The sequence below is a fragment of the Pocillopora damicornis genome, chromosome 14 (genome assembly GCF_964200805.1).
Source record: "Pocillopora damicornis chromosome 14, jaPocDami1.2, whole genome shotgun sequence".
Taxonomy (NCBI): Eukaryota; Metazoa; Cnidaria; class Anthozoa; order Scleractinia; family Pocilloporidae; genus Pocillopora; species Pocillopora damicornis.
The window spans coordinates 1531567-1555243 of record NC_142683.1 but is presented as its reverse complement, the minus strand read 5'-3'; the positions used below and the strand labels follow the sequence as shown (position 1 = coordinate 1555243).

General features: G+C 37.2%; 1 protein-coding gene and 1 pseudogene across 4 annotated transcripts; both read right to left on the bottom strand.

Moving 5' to 3' along the window:
- Window positions 1-323: 323 nt before the first annotated feature.
- Window positions 324-23677, bottom strand: LOC113664164 (Golgi-pH regulating cation channel-like). Of its 4 annotated transcripts, none has more exons than XM_089194218.1 (29): window positions 23511-23677; window positions 23314-23374; window positions 20928-21013; window positions 20331-20447; window positions 18962-19021; window positions 17740-17793; window positions 16637-16693; window positions 15871-15930; window positions 15676-15744; window positions 14373-14438; window positions 14132-14197; window positions 12832-12873; window positions 12252-12299; window positions 10872-10977; window positions 10690-10751; window positions 9843-9935; window positions 9285-9312; window positions 8436-8498; window positions 8145-8244; window positions 7744-7837; window positions 6961-7147; window positions 6448-6512; window positions 6156-6259; window positions 5408-5484; window positions 4789-4865; window positions 4638-4690; window positions 4117-4147; window positions 3615-3687; window positions 324-3028 (listed from the first exon to the last, which is right to left on the bottom strand). In XM_089194218.1, the coding sequence occupies exons 1-28, from the start codon at window positions 23613-23615 to the stop codon at window positions 3646-3648; spliced, it is 2073 nt and encodes a 690-aa protein (XP_089050344.1). In that variant the 5' UTR covers window positions 23616-23677; the 3' UTR covers window positions 324-3028; window positions 3615-3645. The 4 variants fall into 4 exon arrangements, with proteins under 4 accessions (XP_089050344.1, XP_089050345.1, XP_089050346.1 ...); XM_089194219.1 differs by having other exon boundaries at window positions 16637-16690; XM_089194220.1 differs by lacking the exon at window positions 14373-14438.
- LOC149033921 (uncharacterized) lies at window positions 21146-22943 on the bottom strand (annotated as a pseudogene).

Sequence of the window (23677 nt, the reverse complement as noted above, 5' to 3'; positions counted from 1 at the left end):
GAATTGCTGCGTTGATGACGAGACAAGGACCCTTCTACCCAAATAACGTGCGAATCCAAACATGTAACCAAGCTTGCGAACCAAACGCAACGCCATTTGATCTTCGCTTTCAATGTCTTCATTGTACGTTCGAAATGACCATGCACTTTTAAAAGAGAATTAACGATAAGCCCTTTGGAGAATTATTGAATCAGATTTGAAATAAGCAGCCAGGGATCGCTTTGGTGAATCTGAAGATGCACAACGAATTCTCGAGACCCTCTGACAGAATAAATTTATCAACAAATCACTGAATTAACGCATCAATTAAGCAAACTACAAAATTAAGGCCTCGAACAAATTTATTAAACCCGGCAAATGACATAATAAAGTAATACAAATGTTGCGATTCCCAGAAATACACGCCATTATTAGTCTACCACGATAAAAATCAAAGCATAATCAATTATCTGATTTGATCGCCCAATAGCGCGTCTGCGCGTTATTTCTTTAACTGGTAAATTACATTTTCAAATTATCTAAACCCAAAGGCCAGTGACTTTAACTATTCAACGGAATGAAACAATTAAAACACTTTATAAAAGGAAATAACTCCTGAGCGAAACTGTTACGCATTTAACCCTTTTACTCCAGTGATCGCCATAATAATTCTCCTAACTGTCTGCAACGAAGAGAATATCAACTGTCCTTGCTGCCTTACAACTCCTACAATGTTAGTTTGGAGAATTTTATATTGGATCAACTAATCGTCCCCTAATTGATATTTTTCTATAATATCGTCACGTGTCCGCTGGATGTTATGCTGTATTGAAATTGAGAGAAGTTGTCTCAGTCACTTAAGGAAGTTACGGAACTTTTCTGTTTACTTAACGAAATTGTAGTTGTTATATAATTACCATTAAACACATCTGGCTTAACATACAAAGGCCTCTGAAAGCTTTTTCAGTTGTATTTGCAAAACAAGTTGTCAACACTAAGCAAAAAAAAAAACTTGCAAGAGTAATTTAAACGCAGTAAGGAAAATTCAATAATTATTTGTAGCGTAAGGAAAAAAGGCGCAAAAGTTTTGATTCCTAAAAAAATTTGCAAGAATTCACACACACCAATGCCGAGTCATAAGCCATAGATGAAGTGCATGTTTAATCCACAACTCTGCAATAAACGACTTCAAGGGCGCGCACACATTAGATGATGTAGCCACGTCGTGCGCAAAGAAAACATTTACCTTCTAATTATTATTCATTTTTTTTTGGGACAAAATTCACGTCTTTTTGCCAATTTCTTCACACTACTTGGAATATTTACACATTACAGATAACTTATTTCTTTACAATTTCATTTTTTTAAAATATCGAAATCTACGGAGAGAGAATCAGCTTCATAACTGCTATTAGCAGTATCTAACCATATAACCTGGACTGCGAAACACCTGATATAAATAAATCCAGCTTTAATTGCTATGAAAACGGATCAAATTGATTTGGTGTTAACCAAGGATTTTAGTCAATCGGGTTTCGGTAAACAGGGGGAACTGGACACGACTGTTCGTACGGCGAACATGTCCATCAAATGCAAAGAAAGTGAATTGGAATTGCCGCTGTTCCCAAGTTAAACTCGTCAAGTCAAAGTTCGTGAACTGTAATCCGCAAGAATCTTCTACATTCTTGTCCATCCGTTATCTTTTTTGGTTAATTTTAGATCTCTGATGTTTTCCTACCATGAAAAACTCTTATTTATAAGCTTTGTGTCCATTAAGGCAATATTTTTCTCAGACTCCTAAGAAAAACTGAGTCATGAATGATATATGAGCAATTTGAAAATGAATCCGACACGAGCGTGTCCAAAGATGATGATTCCGATTGGATCAAAGTTTTAACCAATCGTGGTTGCGTGTGTTTGTTCGCCTCAGTAAATAGTGAACCATACGAAATCTCTTGTATAGTTGCCGTTTACGGTTAACAACTAATAAAAATCTTCCAAACGAAGACTGCAAAAGTGAAAACGTACACTCTCAACATCGAGCAAGGCATTGATATACTCAACCGAAGCCACTGTAATTCACGATTGTGATTAAATGGAATAAAATTTACCGTTTAAATTAATATATTAACTGATTCAAAACTAACATGCGGCTGGACCACGTAATATAAAAATCTTTTGGAGTACCCACAGAGAGAAATATTACCGAACTAATACCACTGCTTGGAATACATCGTAGTAATTTGAAGTAACGGAACAAAACACAAAAGTCAAATATTTAACGGAAAAAAACAGCAGTAAGCATTTTGTAACAATGAGCAACATACGAAAGCGCATTTTCAACTCAATAACAAAGGCTTCTGTAAAACTTAAAACTACTTCGTACTTCTCTCTAAAATTTTCCAAGAAGCTATGTAAAGGAATCACGTTTGATAATTCAGCAAAAGCTGACCGTTTGAGGCCAAATAATTCAGATCAATTTGTTTAGAACATCATTTGAACATATTCTTATCGCTTAACCCCTTACGCCCTAAGATCAGTATCTACATTCTCCCTACTCTTCTCTTAACATTTCCTTTAGAACTGACGACGAGAATTCGTTTATCAATCAAAGCTTCTTAGGTTTGCGATCATTTCCTTTATTCTCATGATCTCAAAGCATGATTCAGCAGTATTATTGTAAGGAGAAATAAGATGCTGAACACTCCTTGGGACTAAAGGGTTAAGACGTATTAGCACTAACATTCAGAGTAGAAAGAAAAATACAAAAACAAGAAGAAACGGATTCTGACTTTTCCACGATTAAATTAGAACCCTCCAGGAAATGCGAAAATAAACAAGTTATGTTGTTGAGCCAGTGTCTCGTCTACAAATGAACAGCAGAAACGAGCACCGATCTTAGTGCCCAGATCTCTTTGACTGTGCACTTTCGTTTCAACGAAAAAAAAATCCTGCTCTTATCTCAGAAAACGGTATCACATTTTCACGTTCACGCGTCTCACCAACTGAACTCTGAAGCTTGAGCGTTTAGAAGAGGAGTTTAGAAGGACTGAAAATGAAGGAGGTTTGAGTCAGTATGACAACTGTATTCAGCGGTCTGGGGCAATTCTCAATGGAGTGTAGAAATTAATCAAGAATTGCTTTGGATTTGCTCTACTTTGCTCTATGATTTGTCCAAAAAACTCGCGTTGAACTAAAACCATGCGCGTCTCGGTCAATCGCGTTTTCCCGCCTTCAAACAATTTGCATGTTTCCCATTGGCTACTTGACTCTTTTGATAATTTCTTTTTCCTAATTGGCTGTTGCGTTTACTTTGGTTTTGGTTTGACGACAGTCAATCTCTAAAACGTACAGCGGTTTACGCTTCAACTCATAAAACGGTAACCACGTATCTTCTCCTCTCTTAACTTAATTAAACTACATCGATAACACGACCAGCGCACATGCGGTGAAAATAAATGAACTCAATCTCTGGAGGGCGTTACCTTGATTTTAACACCAATTTACAGGGAAAAGTATCGCGGCTAAAAGGGAGATTTTAGAACCACAACTAAGGAGTTACACGAATAAAAGAGGGATTAAATGCAAGTTAAAAACCCAAAACAAGTAATTTAGCTACGTACAGTCTTACATACCGCGTTAGTGATTCAGAGGAAAGTAAAAATTTTATTCCATTTTGGACATCTCAAACTTGGTTGTCATTAGTTCCTAACAAGATAAAATAAAATGTTTTTACTCCGATGGCTACAAAGAAGATTCTTTAAATGCATTTTGGGTAATGAGAATTATATTATTTGTCCCATGCTCCTGACAAGACGAAAACAACTTTTATTTTTAACTGCCGGGCTTAAAATATACCATTTTTAGAGGCTTTCAACATTGCTGATTTTAGCAGTATGCAGGACGTGTGTCATATATGAACCTTGCAATCGCTTAGTTCACTGTGGAGTCTTCATGATTCAATGGTTAAGCGTTGGAGCGCGGAATTCGAAGGTTTGAGGTTTGATCCCTCATGGGGACTTAGAATTTGTTTGTGTCTCACGCTCGTGACAGGAAGGGGAAAAGTATTCTCTCTTGTAAAATTTGATGCAGTTTGCGATTCTGTTAGCAGAACAACACAATGGAAATGTGACTCACCTCATCTGAGTCCAACACACTTGGTAAGACTCTAAAAAACGAAAAGTTACACAAACCATGTAAAGGTTGAATGTTTTAATAAAATAAAGAAGATACAATACTATGAAACAGCCCGTGACTATCCCAGTTTCCGTAGCATTGAGCGACAAGGAGTAATGCTACCCCTCCTGGATGAGATCCCAGTCCATTGCAAGTCCGTCCCTCCCCCCCTCCTCTCACCTGTGCCCTCCAACATTTCACTGACAGTTTGCCTGCGCCCATTTATACTCCTAAGGGAGGGAGGGGGGGGAATGGGTTACATACTTTGCGAATCAAGTGTTTTTCCAAAGAACACAACGGAATGACCTGGCCGAGACTCAAACCCACTCCTTTCGATCCAGAGTCTGCCCCGCTAGTTACCAGCCCAACGCTCCTTCCCCAGTCTCTTTGGCAACACCAGGGTCAAGTACCAAAAACACAATCCTGTAAAATATTCATCTCATTTTCGGCGAATATTTGCAAAATAGTCTATGATAACTTACGCATCGGCTGCAGAGCTGGGGATGTTTTCTTCAACCCATTTCAGATCATCCTCCTGAACGCAAAGAAACAACTGGTTACGCGCTGTTCAGACAGTCATTGTCACTGAATCAAATTTGATTCAGACACTATACAACGTTTTCATGAACTTACTGGTTTGTGTTTTCTTTTCGTGTCGCCATTGATGATAACTTCTGGTGTGTTCTTGACATTCCTCATCTTCATGCCATCTGCGAAAAATGAAAAAAAAAACCCGAAATTTAGAGGAAGGACTCTTGCCTGCTGAAAAATGCCACACTAACCTAGCGAGCTACACAGTGGACCTAAAAAAAAAAAAAAACCAAAATGCTTTATCATCCATAAGGTGACAAGATACTAGTTGACCTCGTCGCCTGAAGAGGACTCGCAGTATGCAGTTAAAAAATTGTGAGACAAACGATAATACTTCATATCTAGTAAAATAACTAGCTGAACAAGTTCCGCGTAGTTTTTGTTGCAAATAAAGCTTCTTCTCCTCTACAGAGCGCAGCAGAGCAAAATTATCCCGATGACCCCTAAGAGTGACTATTTTCTTATTTCTCCTTACAATATCACCCCTTAATCAACCATGAAGGTCATGAGAATACAAGAAATGATCACAAACTAAAGAAGCTGTTGATTGTTAAAGAGAGTTTCCTTTCCAGCACCTTAAGAGATGAATGGAGAACAGTGTAAAGAATACAGATGTTAGCATGTAAAGGGTTACAGCCGTAAAGTGTTTTCCGACTCTCACCGAAAGCATCTGACAGGGTCATGTTCTCGTCTTCATCTTCTTCATCACCAAAGTCAACAATTGGGGTGAAGGCGTACCTGTCAAAGAAAAGATTGTAACAGGTGAGAATATGCGACGATCGGAAACCTTCGGAACATTCTCGGAATTCTTCGGAACATTCTCGGAAATCTTCGGAACATCCTCGGAATTCTTCAGAACATTCTCGGAAATCTTCGGAACACCCTCGGAATTCTTCGGACGTCTTTCAAATTTTCGTTAGTGACGTTTGGAATCTCTCAAAAGGAAACCAAGCACTTTTTGATTGAGGACCCAGTATATACAGAGGCGTAGTAATCACGACGGTCAACCAGAAGAAAGGAAAATGTACGGGGAGCCAATGAGAACTTAAAGAGGAAACAAGCATACAGCTTGAAGCGCGGGAACGCGCGAGTGACGAAGTCACAATTTATTTTTAAGTTCGCATCTGGTTGGTTTAAAAAGTGGCGCGAGTTTTCTAGACGAATCACGTAGAACGGTTATAAGGAGCCAATAAGAACTCGCCTTGAAAACAAGTGCACCGCCTCGAGCGCGCGAAAACGCGAGTAATCACTTCCCCAATTGATGAAATTTTACATCTGATTGGTTGCAAGGGTGACGTCAATTTTTTGAGCAATAAGAGAACGAAGTTAAGCAGAACCAAACAGACTCATGTCACTCTCAACACCCGATTGAAAACTGCTTGATTAGCAGATGAACAAAACCTGTTTACCTTTGATTATTTGCTGTGGGTCTCCACAAAACCATAATGACAAGCAGCACGATTGAGAACAGGAAATGCCAAAATGCTTCATCAAGCCACAACTCGGACCAATCCTACAAGAGAATAACGTAAACTGGCCTCCGTAAAGAATTTCTAAAGCTGTCACTTCGAGCGTTGGCCCTTCGTTAGCCCTACAAGAACTTAGCAGAAGGTCAGTGTTGTGACAGCGTTGGCCCTTCGTTGGCCCTACAAGAACTAAGCAGAAGGTCAGTGTTGTGACATCACGATTTCAACTCCTTACCGTGATACAACCACCCTTGGAAAATCTGTGAGTCTTGATGGACCAAATCATGTAGGCCACAGACGCTAGAATATGAAGAACAACAAACGAAATATTGTATCATTGTCATAAATTGTGTATGTGACAAGGAACGAGGCAGTTGAACTGAGGGGGAAGATGTTATTTGAAAGGGGGACATAATGAGGGAAAGACAGAGAGTGAAGGAAGGAGGCAGTAAGGGTTAGAGGGTAGGGGTACAGAAAGTGTGAAGGGAAGAAGAAGGAGGAAGACGCAGGGTAGAGGTGCAGGCGGTAGGGAGAAAAGAAGGCAAGAGGGCAGGGAGGCAGGGAAGGTGGAAGAGATGAAGAGGAAAAGGGAGGGAAATAGGAGAGCAACAAAGATGTGACGGGGGCCGGAAGGGGAAGAAATGAGTGAAGGATGTACAGGTCATGGACGGGGAGAGAGCAGAGGAGCATGGGGACAAGAAGAATGTCATCAAGGATTCGCCCGCAAAAACTAAAGAAATGAGCTCACCCAAAACTGCAAAGATGAGAGTGTTTGTGAAGTGGCGGTACAGGGAGAGTTTCACCAGGTTGCGTCTGATACGAAGAGTCCTTGTGGTCTGAACCAAGGACATAAATATCCACCAGCAGATGGAGGCATCCAGAACAGCCAACGGGATACTGGCAATCAACTGCTGACGACCAGGATCAGATTTCGGCTGCAAAAAAAAAATACCCAAGTGCCCGTAAATACAAAAGCAATTTTCATTGAGCCGAAACTTTATCGAAGCACTCTTCTTTTCTTTACTTCGTTTCCTATCATTATAATTAATAAAAGACAAAAGAAATATAGAAAAAGCAATTGGTGTCAAGACTGCCCAAGAAAAAGTTGGACCATTATCATTCCACATTGGAAACGTCATAGTCCGGAATCCAAGAACAACTCTTTTCAGACAACTTGGCGACCTAACTACATGCGACGAAAACCTCCGAAATCGGACGAGAGTTCGAGATTGGACAATAGCGTCCGAAATTGGACGGTAGAGTCCGAAATCTGACGAAAGTGTCCGAAAACAAGACGAACTGCAAGGAAATGTCCGAAAGCACACATTATCTTAAAAAATCTGTAAAGGAACCACCCGAAAAGTGTCCGAAAACAAGACGAACTGTACAGAACTGTCCGAGAGTACACACTGTCTTCAAAAATCTGTAAAGGAACCACCCGAAATCTAGCAAAACCGTTTCATATTAGACGCTCATTCGTATGAAGTTCTGAGGTCTCTTAGAGCAAATGAGCGGTGAGTGACGGACTTACACGAAGAGCTCTAAAGCATCCCTCGATAGTAGCCAGGATGAAGTACAAAGCTCCAACTCCTAACACTCGATGGAGGGTTGATCCCAGTCTGGGTCTGATACGAGAAAAAGAATTTAGGTTATAATTCGAAATTAAGGGTACTCCAATAAATAACGTAGTAAAATAACATAAGTTTACGAATCAAAAGCCATCCCTTCAGGGATTCAGTAGAATGAAGCGATCAGAGACATTTCCTAACCCTACCATCCAGCCCAGCCCACTCCCCCCTTCAGTGTTTTCTTCAGTTACCTCAACGTTTCGCTGGTACCCATTTATACTCCTGGGTGGACAAAGGCAGAATTAAGTGTCTTGTCTAAGAACAAAACTCTGACAAGGCCAGAAGAACAAACACACGAACTTACTTGACGATACCGAATCCCATACTGACAATGATGACCAAGATTCGAGCCAACGTTCTCTTGACACATGACACAAGCTCAGCAAAAACTGTCAATCCTGGGTCTAAAAAGAAGACAGGTGACCAACAAATAATCAGGAAAATTAGATAAATTGATGCAAATCACTTGCAGAGTAAGTATCCAAGAGATACCTTAATGAGAAGGTAATAACAAAGAAGAGCATATTTTCCACAAATACACATTAGAGGATTCACATTTTTTAACATTAATTGAGTGAAAAGTAAGAGCACTTACTTGTCTTCCCGGTAATGTTAATGTTATTGTACTCTGAGAAGAACACAGCCTTTTCCAGCATACCTATAAAAAGAATAATCATGATAAAATGACGACTGCAATGCAATAGTATTAAACCCAAGAGTTCACGGTTCTTTTTTTTTTTTTCAATGCCTGAACAGTAGAATAATTCTTGGGTCGTATGTTCATGAAAACAGTGATCGCTCTGAACTGAAACATCACCCGTGCGTGGCGCGTACAAATCCCACGCAATGCACTGTCTGTATAAAATACAATGAAGTTTGTTTGTTTATTTGGTTTCTTTGAGTCAAAATAGTTGATTTCACTGCTGCCATTGTATATAAGATAATTGTGTCGTGTTTATTCAGATTTCAATTGAGAGAATCAGATGATATTGCAGCCTTTAAAAGGAATGTTTTAATTTTGATTTAGGATAATTAAAACTCCTATTTTTATGTTTGTAAATGCTTTCCTTACACTTTAATTAACGAGACATCCCTAGCATGATGCGTCAGCGATTTTGGTTGTCTCCTCCACAACGTTTCTTTATTGTAGTGATAAATTTCAATTAATTTATTGTCTATTTGTAATCTAGTGGAGTGAATCTGTCATAAAGAAATATATAAGAACACAAGATAGTTTAGAGAAAGATGTTTTTTTCATCGTCTTGTCACGAGCGTGGGACAAAGAAAAAAATTCTGAGTACCCAAGAGGAATCGAATCTCAGACCTTCGGATTCCGCGCTCCGATGCTCTACCACTGAGCCACAGACTCCACGGTGAGCAAGGTCTATTACGAAGTTCAAATGACACGCGTCCTGACAGTTTACTAACAAGACAGTTTACTCACCCAGAGCAATAACACCTCCAATCCAAAACTGAAAAGAAAACCACGAACAAGTCAAAATTATAGTTATGGAAGAAGAAAAACACGCCTGCAGTACAGCTCAAGTATAACGTCAGATAAAAGTTATCTTGATCTAAAACCAAATTCTCGTAACTAGTTTACTAGGAAATGTATAGCAGCTAGATAGGAGTATAAACGATCAGATCTTGGGAGTTTAAGGGTTTAGTGTCATCTTATTTTCCATTCACTCATCATTACTTTTCTTCATACACTGTAGCTGTTTTTCTTTGAAAGATTTGCAGGAGTTGATGAAGATAAACATTACAAGATTGAACTGTTCAGGTACAAAACTTGAAAATTACTTATTATTCATAAAGACAAGAGAGCTCGTCTTCACTTTACACGTGTGGAAAAAAAATCCATACAATGACAACGCCATGGGAGGTGGAGGGGGGGGGGGGGAAAATTCAAAATCTTTTTTCGAAAGCAGTTGCCTGTAAGTAACCAGCTCCAAATGAAACCATTGTATCATTGAAAGTAAGATGAGATTAATACCTATACCTGTATTCTGAGTAAATCTCTCCACTGGCAAGCAGAAACGACCAGCCACACAAGGCCATAGAACACATAGAGAAGTGACATGGTGCCATAAAACTTGAGGGATGAAAAACAGATTCTGATGAACACTCTTTTATTGAGTGAGTGTGTACATGTAAGTAAAGATAACTTCGATCATTAAATAAAGCCACTTTTCATTTTGCTTCCCATCAGTTCACCTTCTCCATTTCACCACACTCTACGCAGTCACCACCAGTTCTATTGCTGTTGACAATGGTGCTCTGTAGAACACACCACTAAAGCTACCAATGAAACAGTTTTGGATTCTTTGTCATGTGCCTTATACCATTACCCAGGTAGTAAAAAATGGCAAAAATACTCCACAAGTTCTTTAAAAGATTGAGAATTGTACATTAACACCATTTTCTTAAAGGGTCACTAAGTTTTTTGAATTTGACAAATCTGACATTTTTTTAAAACTTTGGATTTTCTGTACATTAACAATTGCTGTAATCATTGTCTTTGTACATTCAAACTCAAGCTGATTACAACTGAATTCCCTCTCCTTTTTGTGCCTGCTGCTAAACTTCAATATAACTCTTACTGGTCCTAGACACAAAATACAATACTTGCTTGGATTTTAGAGGGAACATCCAGGGTAGCCATCATTGTCAAGATATATTGGTGAAAAAAAAAAACCCTGTTGCAAGCCACCCATTGACAAGCACAGAATAAACAACAATTTTTGACATTCTAGTAGGTTGCATTTTTAATGGCAAGGAATAATTAACTGCATGTAGCAACATCAAGAATAAACCATGCAATAGCAAAACACACTCTTTCCACTTACAGGATACAGAGGCCAATCAGATGCAGACAGATAACCATTCTTTCCTTTCATTTCAACATCCACTGTAAGAGAGACAATCAGCTGTCATTAGCAAAGTATAACACACAACAACATGGAATCTTTTTCTTAAATAAATAACAATGATCCATTATTTCACTCAAGCAGATGATTTTGTTACTTACAACTCAGATCAAAGTCCTCATCTTTTTCAAGTTTATTCACTGGTATAGCCTCAATGACTAGTACAAAGACCCCATCACGTTTTGTTTGACAAATACGGTTCAAAACCTGTTAGAAACAAAACAAAAAAATTAACAACTTTTTATATCAATATCATATCTTTTAACCCTTTAACTCCCAAGATCTCACTAGTAATTCTCCTTACTGTCTGTCATACAGTTCTTGTGATGTGATAAGAATACATGAAAGTCATATATTTGTACTGCGGAAAATACATTTTAAGCAAATGAAGATCATCGCAGTATATACTCAACTTAAGCAGTTGAGAAATAAGGCCTGAAAAAAATTCAGGCCTGAACGGGAATCGAACCCATGACCTCTGCGATACCGGTGCAGCGCTCTAACCAACTGAGCTATCAAGCCAACTGGGAGCTGGTCAATTGTGAGTTCGTTATATACCCGTAGATGAAGAAGGTGTGATAAGAATACATGAAAGTCATATATTTGTACTGCGGAAAATACATTTTAAGCAAATGAAGATCATCGCAGTATATACTCAACTTAAGCAGTTGAGAAATAAGGCCTGAAAAAAATTCAGGCCTGAACGGGAATCGAACCCATGACCTCTGCGATACCGGTGCAGCGCTCTAACCAACTGAGCTATCAAGCCAACTGGGAGCTGGTCAATTGTGAGTTCATTATATACCCGTAGATGAAGAAGGTGTGATAAGAATACATGAAAGTCATATATTTGTACTGCGGAAAATACATTTTAAGCAAATGAAGATCATCGCAGTATATACTCAACTTAAGCAGTTGTGATGTTAGTTTGGAGAATTTGGCATTGAATCAACTTATAATCCCCTAACTGATATTCTTCTCTATTCTCATCACCTGCCTGCTTGATATTGTGTTGATATTGTAAGGAGAAGTTCTGTCTTGGTCACTCGTGGGAGTTAAGGGTTAACATCTTTATAACTGAGGTAATTACCACCATCATAAATACATTATTAGTAATAAATGGAACAAAGCTAAAGGACATAGACATCCAGAATCCAAGAAATCACCAAGAATACAAACATATTCAAATTATACAGTAAATGGTTTGAAACTGTAGTTAACATGTGATAGTGTCGTCTGATCATCCAGGTGAGTGTAGTCCTGTGAAGTCCCAACTCCTGCTCAGGATGTTGAAACGTCAGTCACTACTGCTGACAACAATCCTTCTCAAGACTGCACTCACCCCTGCAATCAGACTGAACTATCATATCGATTCCAAAGATCCTGGGGAAAAAAATGTTGCTATTTATCATCTGTGATCAGTATGTGAAAAAGAAGGATTACATATAAACAATTTTTAAAAAAAAAGACTCGATATTCACCTTTTCTTCAGTTTTCTTCTTAGTTGTTCCTGTTTTTTTGGGCTTTTTCTACAAATCATTAGCAAAATAACAACATCAATAAAAAGAAAAATTGTACAAGAATAATTATTTTTAATAAATATAATCAACAACCTAAAACTATTATCACAGGGATAACAATCACCATTAGGATATTAGTAATAATGATTAGTATAATTATTAACATAATCATTATTATTGCTATCATTATAAAAAGGCTATTACATCTCATAAGTGCTGCACAACAAAATGATCAATTTTGAAAATTTATTGGATAACACCTAAAATGCCTTGAAAAGAAAAACCATTAAAGGATAAGACTAAATGACAGATAATTAAACAAAATAATTATTATTCAATAGCTCATTCTCATCAGCTGGAACCACAGCTTTTCTCACAGAAGTTTTCTTGGTTATGAAGTAAAGGCAAGATATTATGTTAGCACCCAAAGCTGTGTAGGAAATGGCAAATGCAATAAATGGGAGTGTTTTAAAATTCCTTTTAAGGCGTTTTAAAGATATCAACTTGAAGACAAAACTTTCTAAAAGACTTTGAAGCTTACCGATGAACTTTTTGAAGATGACTTTTTAGAACTTTCTGAATTCTTAAGGAACAAAATAACAATTGCTAACATCAGAAATGGTAATACATTGAAAATCAGAGACAAGTGATGGATCAGTCACAAAATTAGGATGGTGCATTTTACAATCTTGAAGGAACTTGGTAAAACTTTCAAACACATTGTTCATGAATCTTGTTCACAGATTCATATTACAGTGCAAGCTGACTTGTTTTGTGAGTGTACAGAGTGTATGTCAGCTGATCCATTGTCACAGTTTTTAGAAAATGTGATCTTGGGATGTTTGTGCATTCACAAGATGGCATTGACATTCTTTCCTTGCAACATGAACGATAATTCACGATGTCAGAGTTGCAGGTTTTCATACTTAATGCTTTAACTCTCAAGAACTGAAGATTTGAGATATATGAAAACTCACATATTTGCATATTTGTCAGTTTTCATATATCTCAAATCTTCATTCACTTGGATGTTTATTTGGACCCAATTCATTGACCAGCTCCCAGTTGGCTTGTTAGCTCAATTGGTAGAGCGCTGCACCAGTATCGCAGAGGTCATGGGTTCAAATCCCGTACGGGCCTGAAATTTTTTCAGGTCCCATTTACAACTACTCGTTTCAGTAGTGTTCTTAGCTGCGAGGATCTCCTAATTTCATCTCTCAAGAACTGTTGAATAATAAATTCTCCCTTCTGAAAGTAACACTTATCCTCATAATTTGGTGTTGGATCATGGCGACAACTTCCACCTGATAAGTTTGAATATTCTCATTACCTGTTTGCTGGATAATGTATGGATATTGTAGGGAGAGGTTACACATTAATCACTTCTTGAAATTAAAGGGTTAATTTCATATTTTACATGCATAAGAGAGTATTTGCAATATTTAGTGAGGCTGGTCAAGTTCAGTTCAAAGCTGGTTTAATAAGTGGCCTGTATGAACAATAACAAGGTCAGATCACAACACCAGGAGCTATGTTCCCTTCTCTTTGCAAGAGGCGCATGGGTTCTTTAATGTTCCCTGCTAACCAGTAAAGAGAGGATACAGGAGACAGGGCGCAAGGGTTATCATCCCCATCAGAGACTAGAATGTCTAACCATTTGCCAATGTCATAGCAAAGACAGCACATTCTCATTAGTTATTTTAAGACCCTGAGGGTTGGTCTGCCCTGGGACTTGAACCCTCGCCCTACCACATGGCAGTGGCCTACTATGTGAGCCAACCAAGCCTGGTCAATAATTTTTTTAAGATGGGAGCTTACATGTACTTGATGATAGAGCTCACCTCTGAATCTTTTGTTGTAGATGATGCAGTTGATGATTTACTTGTTTTAACCGCCTCTGGTTTGTCCTTTGGAACAAGAGGGAATCTATTAAAAACTGCTGTAATAATCTCACAAACAGGAGCACTGTGCCTGGAGCCTATCAGTGCCTTTTCTTATTAACCTTTTGACCCCTTTGAGTGACTGACATATAGCTTCTTCTTACAATACATGTACTTAAATGTACTTGATGATAGAGCTCACCTCTGAATCTTTTGTTGTAGATGATGCAGTTGATGATTTACTTGTTTTAACTGCCTCTGGTTTGTCCTTTGGAACAAGAGGGAATCTATTAAAAACTGCTGTAATAATCTCACACATGGGACACTGCACCTGGAGCCTATCAGTGCCTTTTCTTATTAACCCTTTGACCCCTTTGAGTGACTGACATATAGCTTCTTCTTACAATATCACCCCTGAATCATGCATTACCAATGCTCCAAGTTGCAAACCTTTGGTCCCCATGGCAAGTGAAAATAAATTTGGCAACAAAAATTAAAGTAAAAAGTTGCCACCTGGTGACTAAAATTTTTGACAAAAGTTGCCAATTGGTGACCAAGATATTTGAAAATAAAAAAAAAAAAACCCAAAACAAAACCATGAACAATTTATTGATCCTTGGTCCAATTATCAAACAAAGAAACCATTCCCAAATACACAAAAACCTACCTAAAATGAACAGTGCATGATAAGTCCAATTGATTTTGTTTAGATGAACTTCATTTTATATTTTTACATTATGTGCTGTATCTAACTCCAACCTTCAACTATGCAATAAGAAGTATAGTGACTAAATATTAAATCATTCTAGATGTCATTTACAACACACAAGGTTTTAAAACCAATATTTCAGCTAACTTCAAATGAGATGTTTCTCCACTGAGCAGTGGACCAAACTCATATTAAACATGATATGTCACTCACTCTCTGCGACTTTGTACACTGCTTAACCCTTTGAGCTCTGAGAGTGACTAGCATCTAATTTCTTCCTACAAGATAACTCCTGAATTGCATATTAAGGTTATGAATTTTTTATGAAAAAAATAGTCACCTGGGAAGGAACCTTTTGATTGCAAACAAATTCTCTTTGTCAGTTTCCTTGGAAATGTATAAAGATCAGTGTGGAGAATATGCATACTGATGTTAAGGTGTAAAGGGTTAGAGCAGACAGTGTCTCTCAACCTTCTTATCACCTCTTTCGCTTGAAAATGTATTGACACTGCTGGAAAAAATTATTCAGGAATCACCCTTCTGCATTAAGCCTTTTGACCCTAAGATCAGTATGCATATTCTTCATACTTTTTCTATACATTTCCCAAGGTGCTGACAAGGAGAATTTGTTTACCAATCAAGAGCTTCTTTAGTTGCTGATCATTTCCTCGATTCTCATGATCTTGATGGGTGACTCAGGGGTGGTATTGTGGAGAGAAATTAGATGCTGGTCACTCCTGGGGTCAAAGCCTTAAAGCAGACAGCTATAACTGTCTCACAGCCATAAAAATCTTACATCTGCATCTCTCTTTCTTCGTTCAGAGGTCTTCTGAGATTTCCCATCCCCATTTCCTAGCATCTCACTCTAAAGGGGAAGCAAAATATGACATCTGGTTACTTTTTAAGAGAGAAAACATTACTTCAAAGTACTAGTTACAAACATTACCACAATACATGTTGGAAACCAGATCAGCAAGTATGGTGTGCTTACCACATCAGGGTCAGGTTTCTCTTCTCCTTTTGAATCTTTTCCTTTTTTGCCTTCATTTTCCTGCAAAAAATGAAAAACAGATTGCCTTTCATTTTAAACACAAGTTGAAATATTCTTCAAATGACTACTCTGGCAAATGAAGACCTTCAACTACAAGAAACTAGGAAACACTGCCTTCCCCTTAAAATACTTCATTGAAACTTCACCAAAGAGGGGCAAACTACTAGCACAAACCTTCAGTATGAAATCTGCCTGAAGTATATTAATTAACCTCAGGGACATTAATATTGTTCAAGTGAATTATGTATGAATAATGGACTTTGCATTTTTTCCATCACACACACATTATTAGCTTTTCTGTAAGAGTCCTACAGTGGATTGAAATACAAATTCTCACAGTCATCGCATTGGAGTACAAAAGTACATGCATGGGCACATATGTAAAAAAGTCAAAAGATGAAACACATGCACCTTTGCATGTAAATCATCAAATGCTGCATGCATATAACTTCACCCAATGGAAGTGCATGCACACTGTTATTCCTACAAATTACATGCACATGTGATTGATGCATGTGTTGGTGCTGCAATACACACTAACAGATACTCCAGACAGACATCATTCATCAATAGAAATCGGAGAAGTAAACTCTCCCTTTTTAGTACAAAAACTTCAGTTTATTAACTGGTCCTATATCCCATTCACACCTGTCAAACATCATGTTTTGTTGAACCAGTTTTCAATGAATATAAATCAGAAACTTACATCAGTGTGAACAGGTTTCTTTTTCTTTTCTTGCTTTGTGTCTGCCTTCTCTTTCTGCTAGCAAATGAATAAAAAATACCAGAAAGTTACAAAATTCTACTTTCAATTAATCTTTTTCAGTTGAAGTTTACTTTGCTGCAGCTAATTTAACCCTTGCATTACCAGTTATGATTAGAAGAAAGGAAAATAATTTTAAGAAGTTTCAAGAACTCAAAGAAAAAACCACTAAATTGCCTAAAGTACAAGAAAAGCACGTGTTTTACATCTGATTGGTTGAGAGAGTGGTGTAAGTTTTCTGGACCAATCACAGAGCAAAGTAAAGTAAAACACCAATGCAATCTCAGATTACCTCTAAAACGCAACTGAACTTTACTCTATCTATAAGACTGTTGACATTACTTTAAAGTATGAGCTATTAAAAGTACTCCAGCTTGCATGAAAAAAATCTTGTCTACCACTGGTACTTACATGTTCCTCTTCTGAATCCACTGTGCGTGCAAGTTACTTTAAATCAATTTTTTCAATTTGAGGTTCACTTATTATTGCTACCTCAACCAGCTGTCAACTCTTAAACTCTAAACCCTTGAACTCTTATGAGTGACCAAGACAGAATTTCTCCTTAAGATATCTATACAATATCAACCAGGTGAGTGATGAGAATAAAGAAAAATATCAATTTAGGGGTAGTTAGTTGATCCAATACTAAATTCTCTGAACTAACATTATAAGAATTGTATGATTGACAGTAGAGAGAATTACAAATTTGATCTGGGAGTTAAAGAGTTAAAAGTCACCTGTATCTCATTTTTCCTTACAGCAATACTGCTGAATCATTTATTAAGATCAGGACAATAGAGGAACTGATCACTAACCAAAGAGACTTTGATTGTAAAACAAGTTCTGTTTCATTTTTTCTTTCTTATCTGGGACCTTCTTTGCATTAGGCTCATTTTTATACAAAAGCATTGTGACAATTTGATATGAGATTGCATGATATCAAATAATCAGGACACATAAGATTACTTTTAAATACAAGTTATTGACTAAACTATTGACAGTGTACAATGTAAGTGAACAAATTAATGTCTAACAGTATGACATACATCATCAGTTTTATTTTTCTCATCTTGATTCTCCTCTGTTCCCTGATCCTTTTCCTGTTCACAAATGAAAGAAAAATAATGGTACACAACGTGAATATCACCATTAACATGTTCACTTCCAAGATTGGGTTGAAAATTCTCCCCTCCAGCTGATACACATTTCCTTGTAAATTAGTTTAGAGAAATTGATGTTAGATCAAGTTAACTACTCAATAAGTTGGAGTACTCTCACCACCTGATTGCTAGATAATGTATTGATATTATACAGAGTTACATGTCAGGGCGTGAAATTAACTTTTTTTTCTGATAGCCACTTGGCTCCCAAATTCTTCAAAGTGGTAGCCAATTCAAAAAAGTTGGTCACCATTTTCAAAGACAAACAAAATCTTTCTTTACACTGTCAGCGTTCTAGATAGACCCTCCAAAATTAAGTTAGGGAAAAGATCTTTAACGTGCTACAAAGTGGACACTAGGATTGATGATATACAACGTTCAGGCTCATCTAAATCCAAGATGGCATCTAGTTATCGATCGAGATGCATGTGCTACGTTTTGGAAACAAACTTAATGAGGAAGTTTGCTGTGGATTTATCTTTGCAAATCTTTTTAATTCACGGTATTTCTTGGTAAGGTTATGATGAAACATTCTAGTTGCCAATTTGGCGACCAACTTTCAGGATTTTGTCGCCAAAGTGAAAAATTTAGTCGCATTGGCGCCTGTATTAGGTGCAATTTCACGCCCTGCATGTCAATCATTTCCAGAGGTGATTAACATGTAACTTCTCCCTAAAGCATCTATATATATTATCCAGCAAACGGGTGATGGGAATACTCCAATTTATCAGGTACAAGATATTATAATGATCCAACACCGAATTCTGGTAACAAATTTACAAGGCAATGTGTAGCAGCTAGAAGAGAGAATTAACAATCCAATCTTGAGAGTGAAAGGGTTAACTAATCATTACAGTTGAAGTTCAATTATTCTAGTTACTACAACTACAGTAGTTTAACACCATAACTACATGCTCATGAACCTTATACCTTTTGAAGGGTTTTCATTTAGTCTTTCAGGCTACATCAGTAAGTAAACTTACAAAGAAATAGGACTTCCTAGTTCAGTTTTGTTTTAGTGTCTTCCAGGAAGGAGACATCCCTATGGATCTAGCATACACACATTTAATCTACACAACTGCCTTAAGTTACTCTAAGAATTACTTACTTGACTTTCTGTAACTGAAGGGCTGGCTTGAATCAACTCTATTACCGTATCAGTTTGGTCCTACACATATATATTTAAAAAAAAAAAAAAAACAGCAATAGAAGTTGTGCACCACAGAAAGTACCACCTGGTCTTAGTTTTAGCCCAGTGCTACACAGTTTACATAAGCCTCGAAGGGCCTTAACACCCACAGTTGAAAAGCTTTGTCCAATAAACACATTATAACTTTTTTTAAGGCTTAGTCCAACTCTCCTCCAATAAATAACAGAAATTTAATCTACTGGGACAGTGATGGCAAGAAAACTATACAAAATGAAGTTCCATGTATATTTTTCTCCAGAATTTTACATTCAGCTCAACTTGTCTAGACACAGATGGCAGCATATCTCTATTTTTTAGACCAGACAAATATTGGTGATTTATCACTGTTTTTTTCAAGAAGACAGCTAAAAAATTTCTACAGCTAAAAAAATTTCCAAAGCTTTTAATAACATCAGAAGCTTGATGAAAGCTGATGAGAACAATATTTAAACGAATTAAACAAGCAAATACAGTATTCCTCAAACAAGCACATGAGCACATATAAGATTTAGGCTAAAAGTGCCAGTGCTGCAAGAGGGTGTGTATCATCCTTCTGTGCTAATTTTGCTGTAGTTAATGCTTAAAAAGTTACAAATAAAGTGGCAATACAAGCAGGTTTACCTTGCTATTTGAGAAAGTAACTTGGAAGTGAGGGTGCTTATCTGTGAGGTATCCAGTCAAGTCACCAATGGTTCAACTCGCCAACGCCAACTCACCAACATATAAAATGGAGTAGAGACGTTGGCGAGTTGGTCTTCAATCCATTACAACTTATTAGAAGTTAAACATAAAGAAAAGTAAAAGATCTTTAGTAAAAAAACAATTTTTTTTCTTCCAACAAAGTTTATAAGGATTTCATGGCAAATAAAGCAAGGTAAACATCGCCAATGACTGTGAAAGCTTCAGATGTGAACTAGTTATAACTCAATCACATTTAAAGCTTTTTTGGCAATTAGTGATGTTCACCTTGCTTTATTTACCTTGAGATCCTTTAAAAACTTATAAACTTTGGAAGAAAAAAAATGTTTTTTTACTAAAAGTCTTTTACTTTTCTTCATATTTAACTTCTAATAAGTTGTACTGGATTGAAGACTAACTCGCCTACATCTCTACTTGATTTTATACATCAGCGAGTTGACATTAGTGAGTTGAACTGTCGGCAACTGGACCGTAATTCATTTGTGAGGGGCACTTGTTTGACAATATAACTTATAAGATATAACTGGGTGCTTATTTGAGGAAATAGAGTAGATATAAAACCAAAAGTTCAAGGCAAATGGATACAAACCGCAAAATGTATTAGAGCTTTACAATCCACAGTGTAGTTTCCATTCAGCGAGTGATTGGCGTAACCACTATCAAAAATTATACCAACACGGTCCTCTCCTGAATCATCACCACCATCCTGAATAGAAATGAAAAGTTTTTAAAGCCTTTCAGTAATTCTCCTAACTGTCTGCCATACAATGTATTACAATGTTAGTTTAGAGAATTTGGTTTTGGATCCACTAATACTCTAATTGATAATTTTCTTAATTCTCCTCAATAATCTGCTTGACATTGTATTAAAATTCTTAAGAGAAATTCTGTCTTGGTCACTCATGGGAGGTAAAGGGTTAACACCCATACGCATACACAAAATTACAAGATTCTAGGGCTTGAATCCTACTTATTGACAAAATAGTGAAAGGATGTCATCACAATAAAACGTAACATTTCTAATAATTTTATCAAAGTCATGGACTTGTCATGGTCTAACAGAACACAAGCAAAGCTCATAAAAGTCTTTAAAAACTTTGAAAGCTGATTACTATCCAAAAAATTGGTAGAATTTCAGGAAATTTAAAAGATGTGACAAAACAGGGAACATTCAAGAGACATGTACCTCCAAAGGTGAGAACATCTCAGCACATGGTGAAACTGCCAAACGCCATTTAATAAAGATTTTTCCTTTATAACCCGAGCATTGCCCTTCATGAAACAAAACAGAAATTTAAATTGATAAGTTTTTAAGCTAGGGATGTTACAGTATCTGTGTGAAACAACAAGATATCTCAAATTATTTACTGGCAAATTATGGCTGCTACAAAAGAAAAATTCGAATTGTATCTAGAATAATCTTTGTGATTGTTGCACTTTTCATTTATTTATTTTGCATACAATTTTTTACAGCATTAAAAGCAATTTTGGTGCAAAGAACCAACATAGAAGGGTTAACATCAAAGGATGCCAAGATTATGAAAAAACTTTTGCCTGAATTGAGTCTGATTAGACATTGAGATTTGGCTTTAAAGCTCTTATAAAAAACATTTCATTCACTAAACAGTCAAATTTGTTTCTGCATTTCTTGAGCACTTTGAAATGCTTAAGAACGTCCTGAGGCATCTTTCCATGCATGTTCTTGTAGTGTTTGGCAATGGCATAGGATTGTTTTTTATGTCCTTTTGCGCAATTATATAAATGTCTACATGTGTAACCTACATAACCTGCATTGCACAGGTCACATTGAAAAATACAAACAACATACTGCTGATTTACAATTGGTGGCTTTGTTTCTTTGAAATTTAGTTCTTGTTCAATTTTTCCGCCCACAAACACAGGCTGGATGGCAGTGTGTACTTTTAAGCTCAGATCCTTTAGTTGTTTTCTCATGATATCTGCTGAGATTTGGTCTCTAAATGGCAAAATTACATGAACTGTGTCATCTGGCTCTTTAGAGGGTGACAAAAGTTGCTGCTGATCACAATGCTTTGAGTCAATGAAACTTTTGATGGTAGAGTAAATGAGACATTTGGTGGAACTTCAAACATGAGAATACTGTCTTCGAATGGTCACATTCATCGGAAAAATGTGACCAAGATAAAGATAAAATATGTGCTCCATCAGTTGTAGTTCTTAGTGGACCCTTTTTGAACCGAGTATCAATATGACTCTTGGTTCAGTAACTGGATACCCAGAAATGGGAGCATGCCATTGCATTCAATTGAATTTTAAAGAGGAATGTGCCATGTTAAGGCGTGTCCAGGAAGTTAGATGCTGTTGCTATATTTGGCATGATGGTGCATGTATTGCATACATATCTTTGATAGAAAGAAGAGAGTTTGCCCTCTCGCTCAAGGTTCTCTTCCATGTGGGACATGAACACATTAGCTAGAAAGGGACCAAGAGGGGATCCCATGACCACACCATCTGTCTGCTTGCACTGAGCACCAATGAACTGGAATATTTGTTTTTTGTTAGCTACACTGAGAAGATCAACAAGATCAGCTTTGGTGAGGTTCAAGTCATATGGTTGTATCAAGCCAGTTATTTGTGAAAGCTCTCAAATAAAATATATTCAAGTCCACATGGCAACCAGGTGGACAATCAGACATGGTTTGATGTGACTCTGGTTTACAGATTTAATGAATGTAACCGAAGAAGTTACAATTCATAGACCCAACGTTTTGACACTCCTGTTTAGTGCCTTCATCAGGGGTGATCTAAACGCTGCAATAAGAGGTCCTCAGAGGCTTGAGTTTAGTGTCCAGCCATTTAGCTTAAGCATGGTTGTGTGTTTGCTTTGCTGATAGTATACGACACATTGCCAAGCCCTCCTCGTGTGTTTTTGGTAAACCATACAAATGCGCTAAAAGCTGTGAAAGCTGAAAGCTGAAAGCTGTGAAAGCTCTGTTCGCAAGAACCTTTATTGCTTCATCTAGGGGTATGTTAGTAAACAGGGAAGACATGTTATACAAAACCAAAATGCCACTGTTTGCAATCTCCAAGTTGTGAATCTCGTTCACGTATTCAACATGTCAATTACCATATAATGATTCAAGAACAGAGACTTGAGTTTAGTGTCCAGCCATTTAGCTAAAGCGTAGTTGTATGTTTGTTTTGCTGACAGCATAGGGCACATCACCAAGCCCTCCTCGTGTGTTTTTAGTAAACCATACAAATGCGCTAATCTGGAGCCTGTAGGGCGGACCGTATCTGCGAGAGACTTGGGCAAGATTCTACGAACGATGAAATTTTTTTGAATTTTAAATAACAATTACATGTATCCCAGAGAAATTATAACAGTAGAGAATCTGATGGAAAATGCCAATGATAGTAATAGAAATATAATTACAAAGATCTCTGTCAACATCTGATCAACATTTCTTGACATCGCATTAAAAAAGCTGATTTTGCAAAAGTATCTACGAACAGCGTACTGTATCATGTTAAGTTCCACGACAATATCAATCGATCGTTTAAATGAAATTAGCCTCAGCTTGCGAACAAACCTTTCATTGCGACAGTGTAGCCCTTATTCATCGTTTTAGGAAAACCACCATGATGACGTTCCTGGAAATAAAGAAAACAAGAGACGTCAATAAATAAATTTGTGAATATCAGCTTCTGAATACAGACTGCGATAAACAGCCTCTCACGATCAAAAACAAAATACAGAATGTAGCCAAGAAAGTCAACTGTCGCTTACCTTACTAAATTTTAATTGCTTTTTACCAGGTTCAGGGAGACAGCAAACGGAAAGAAGGAAAAATAACTCGAGGAAAAGCGGGAAGTATCTTTTGGTTGCCGCCATGTTTTCTTCGAACAACTGCTTTCAGCACAACGCATGAGCAGTGTAAAATGATGACGTTTACA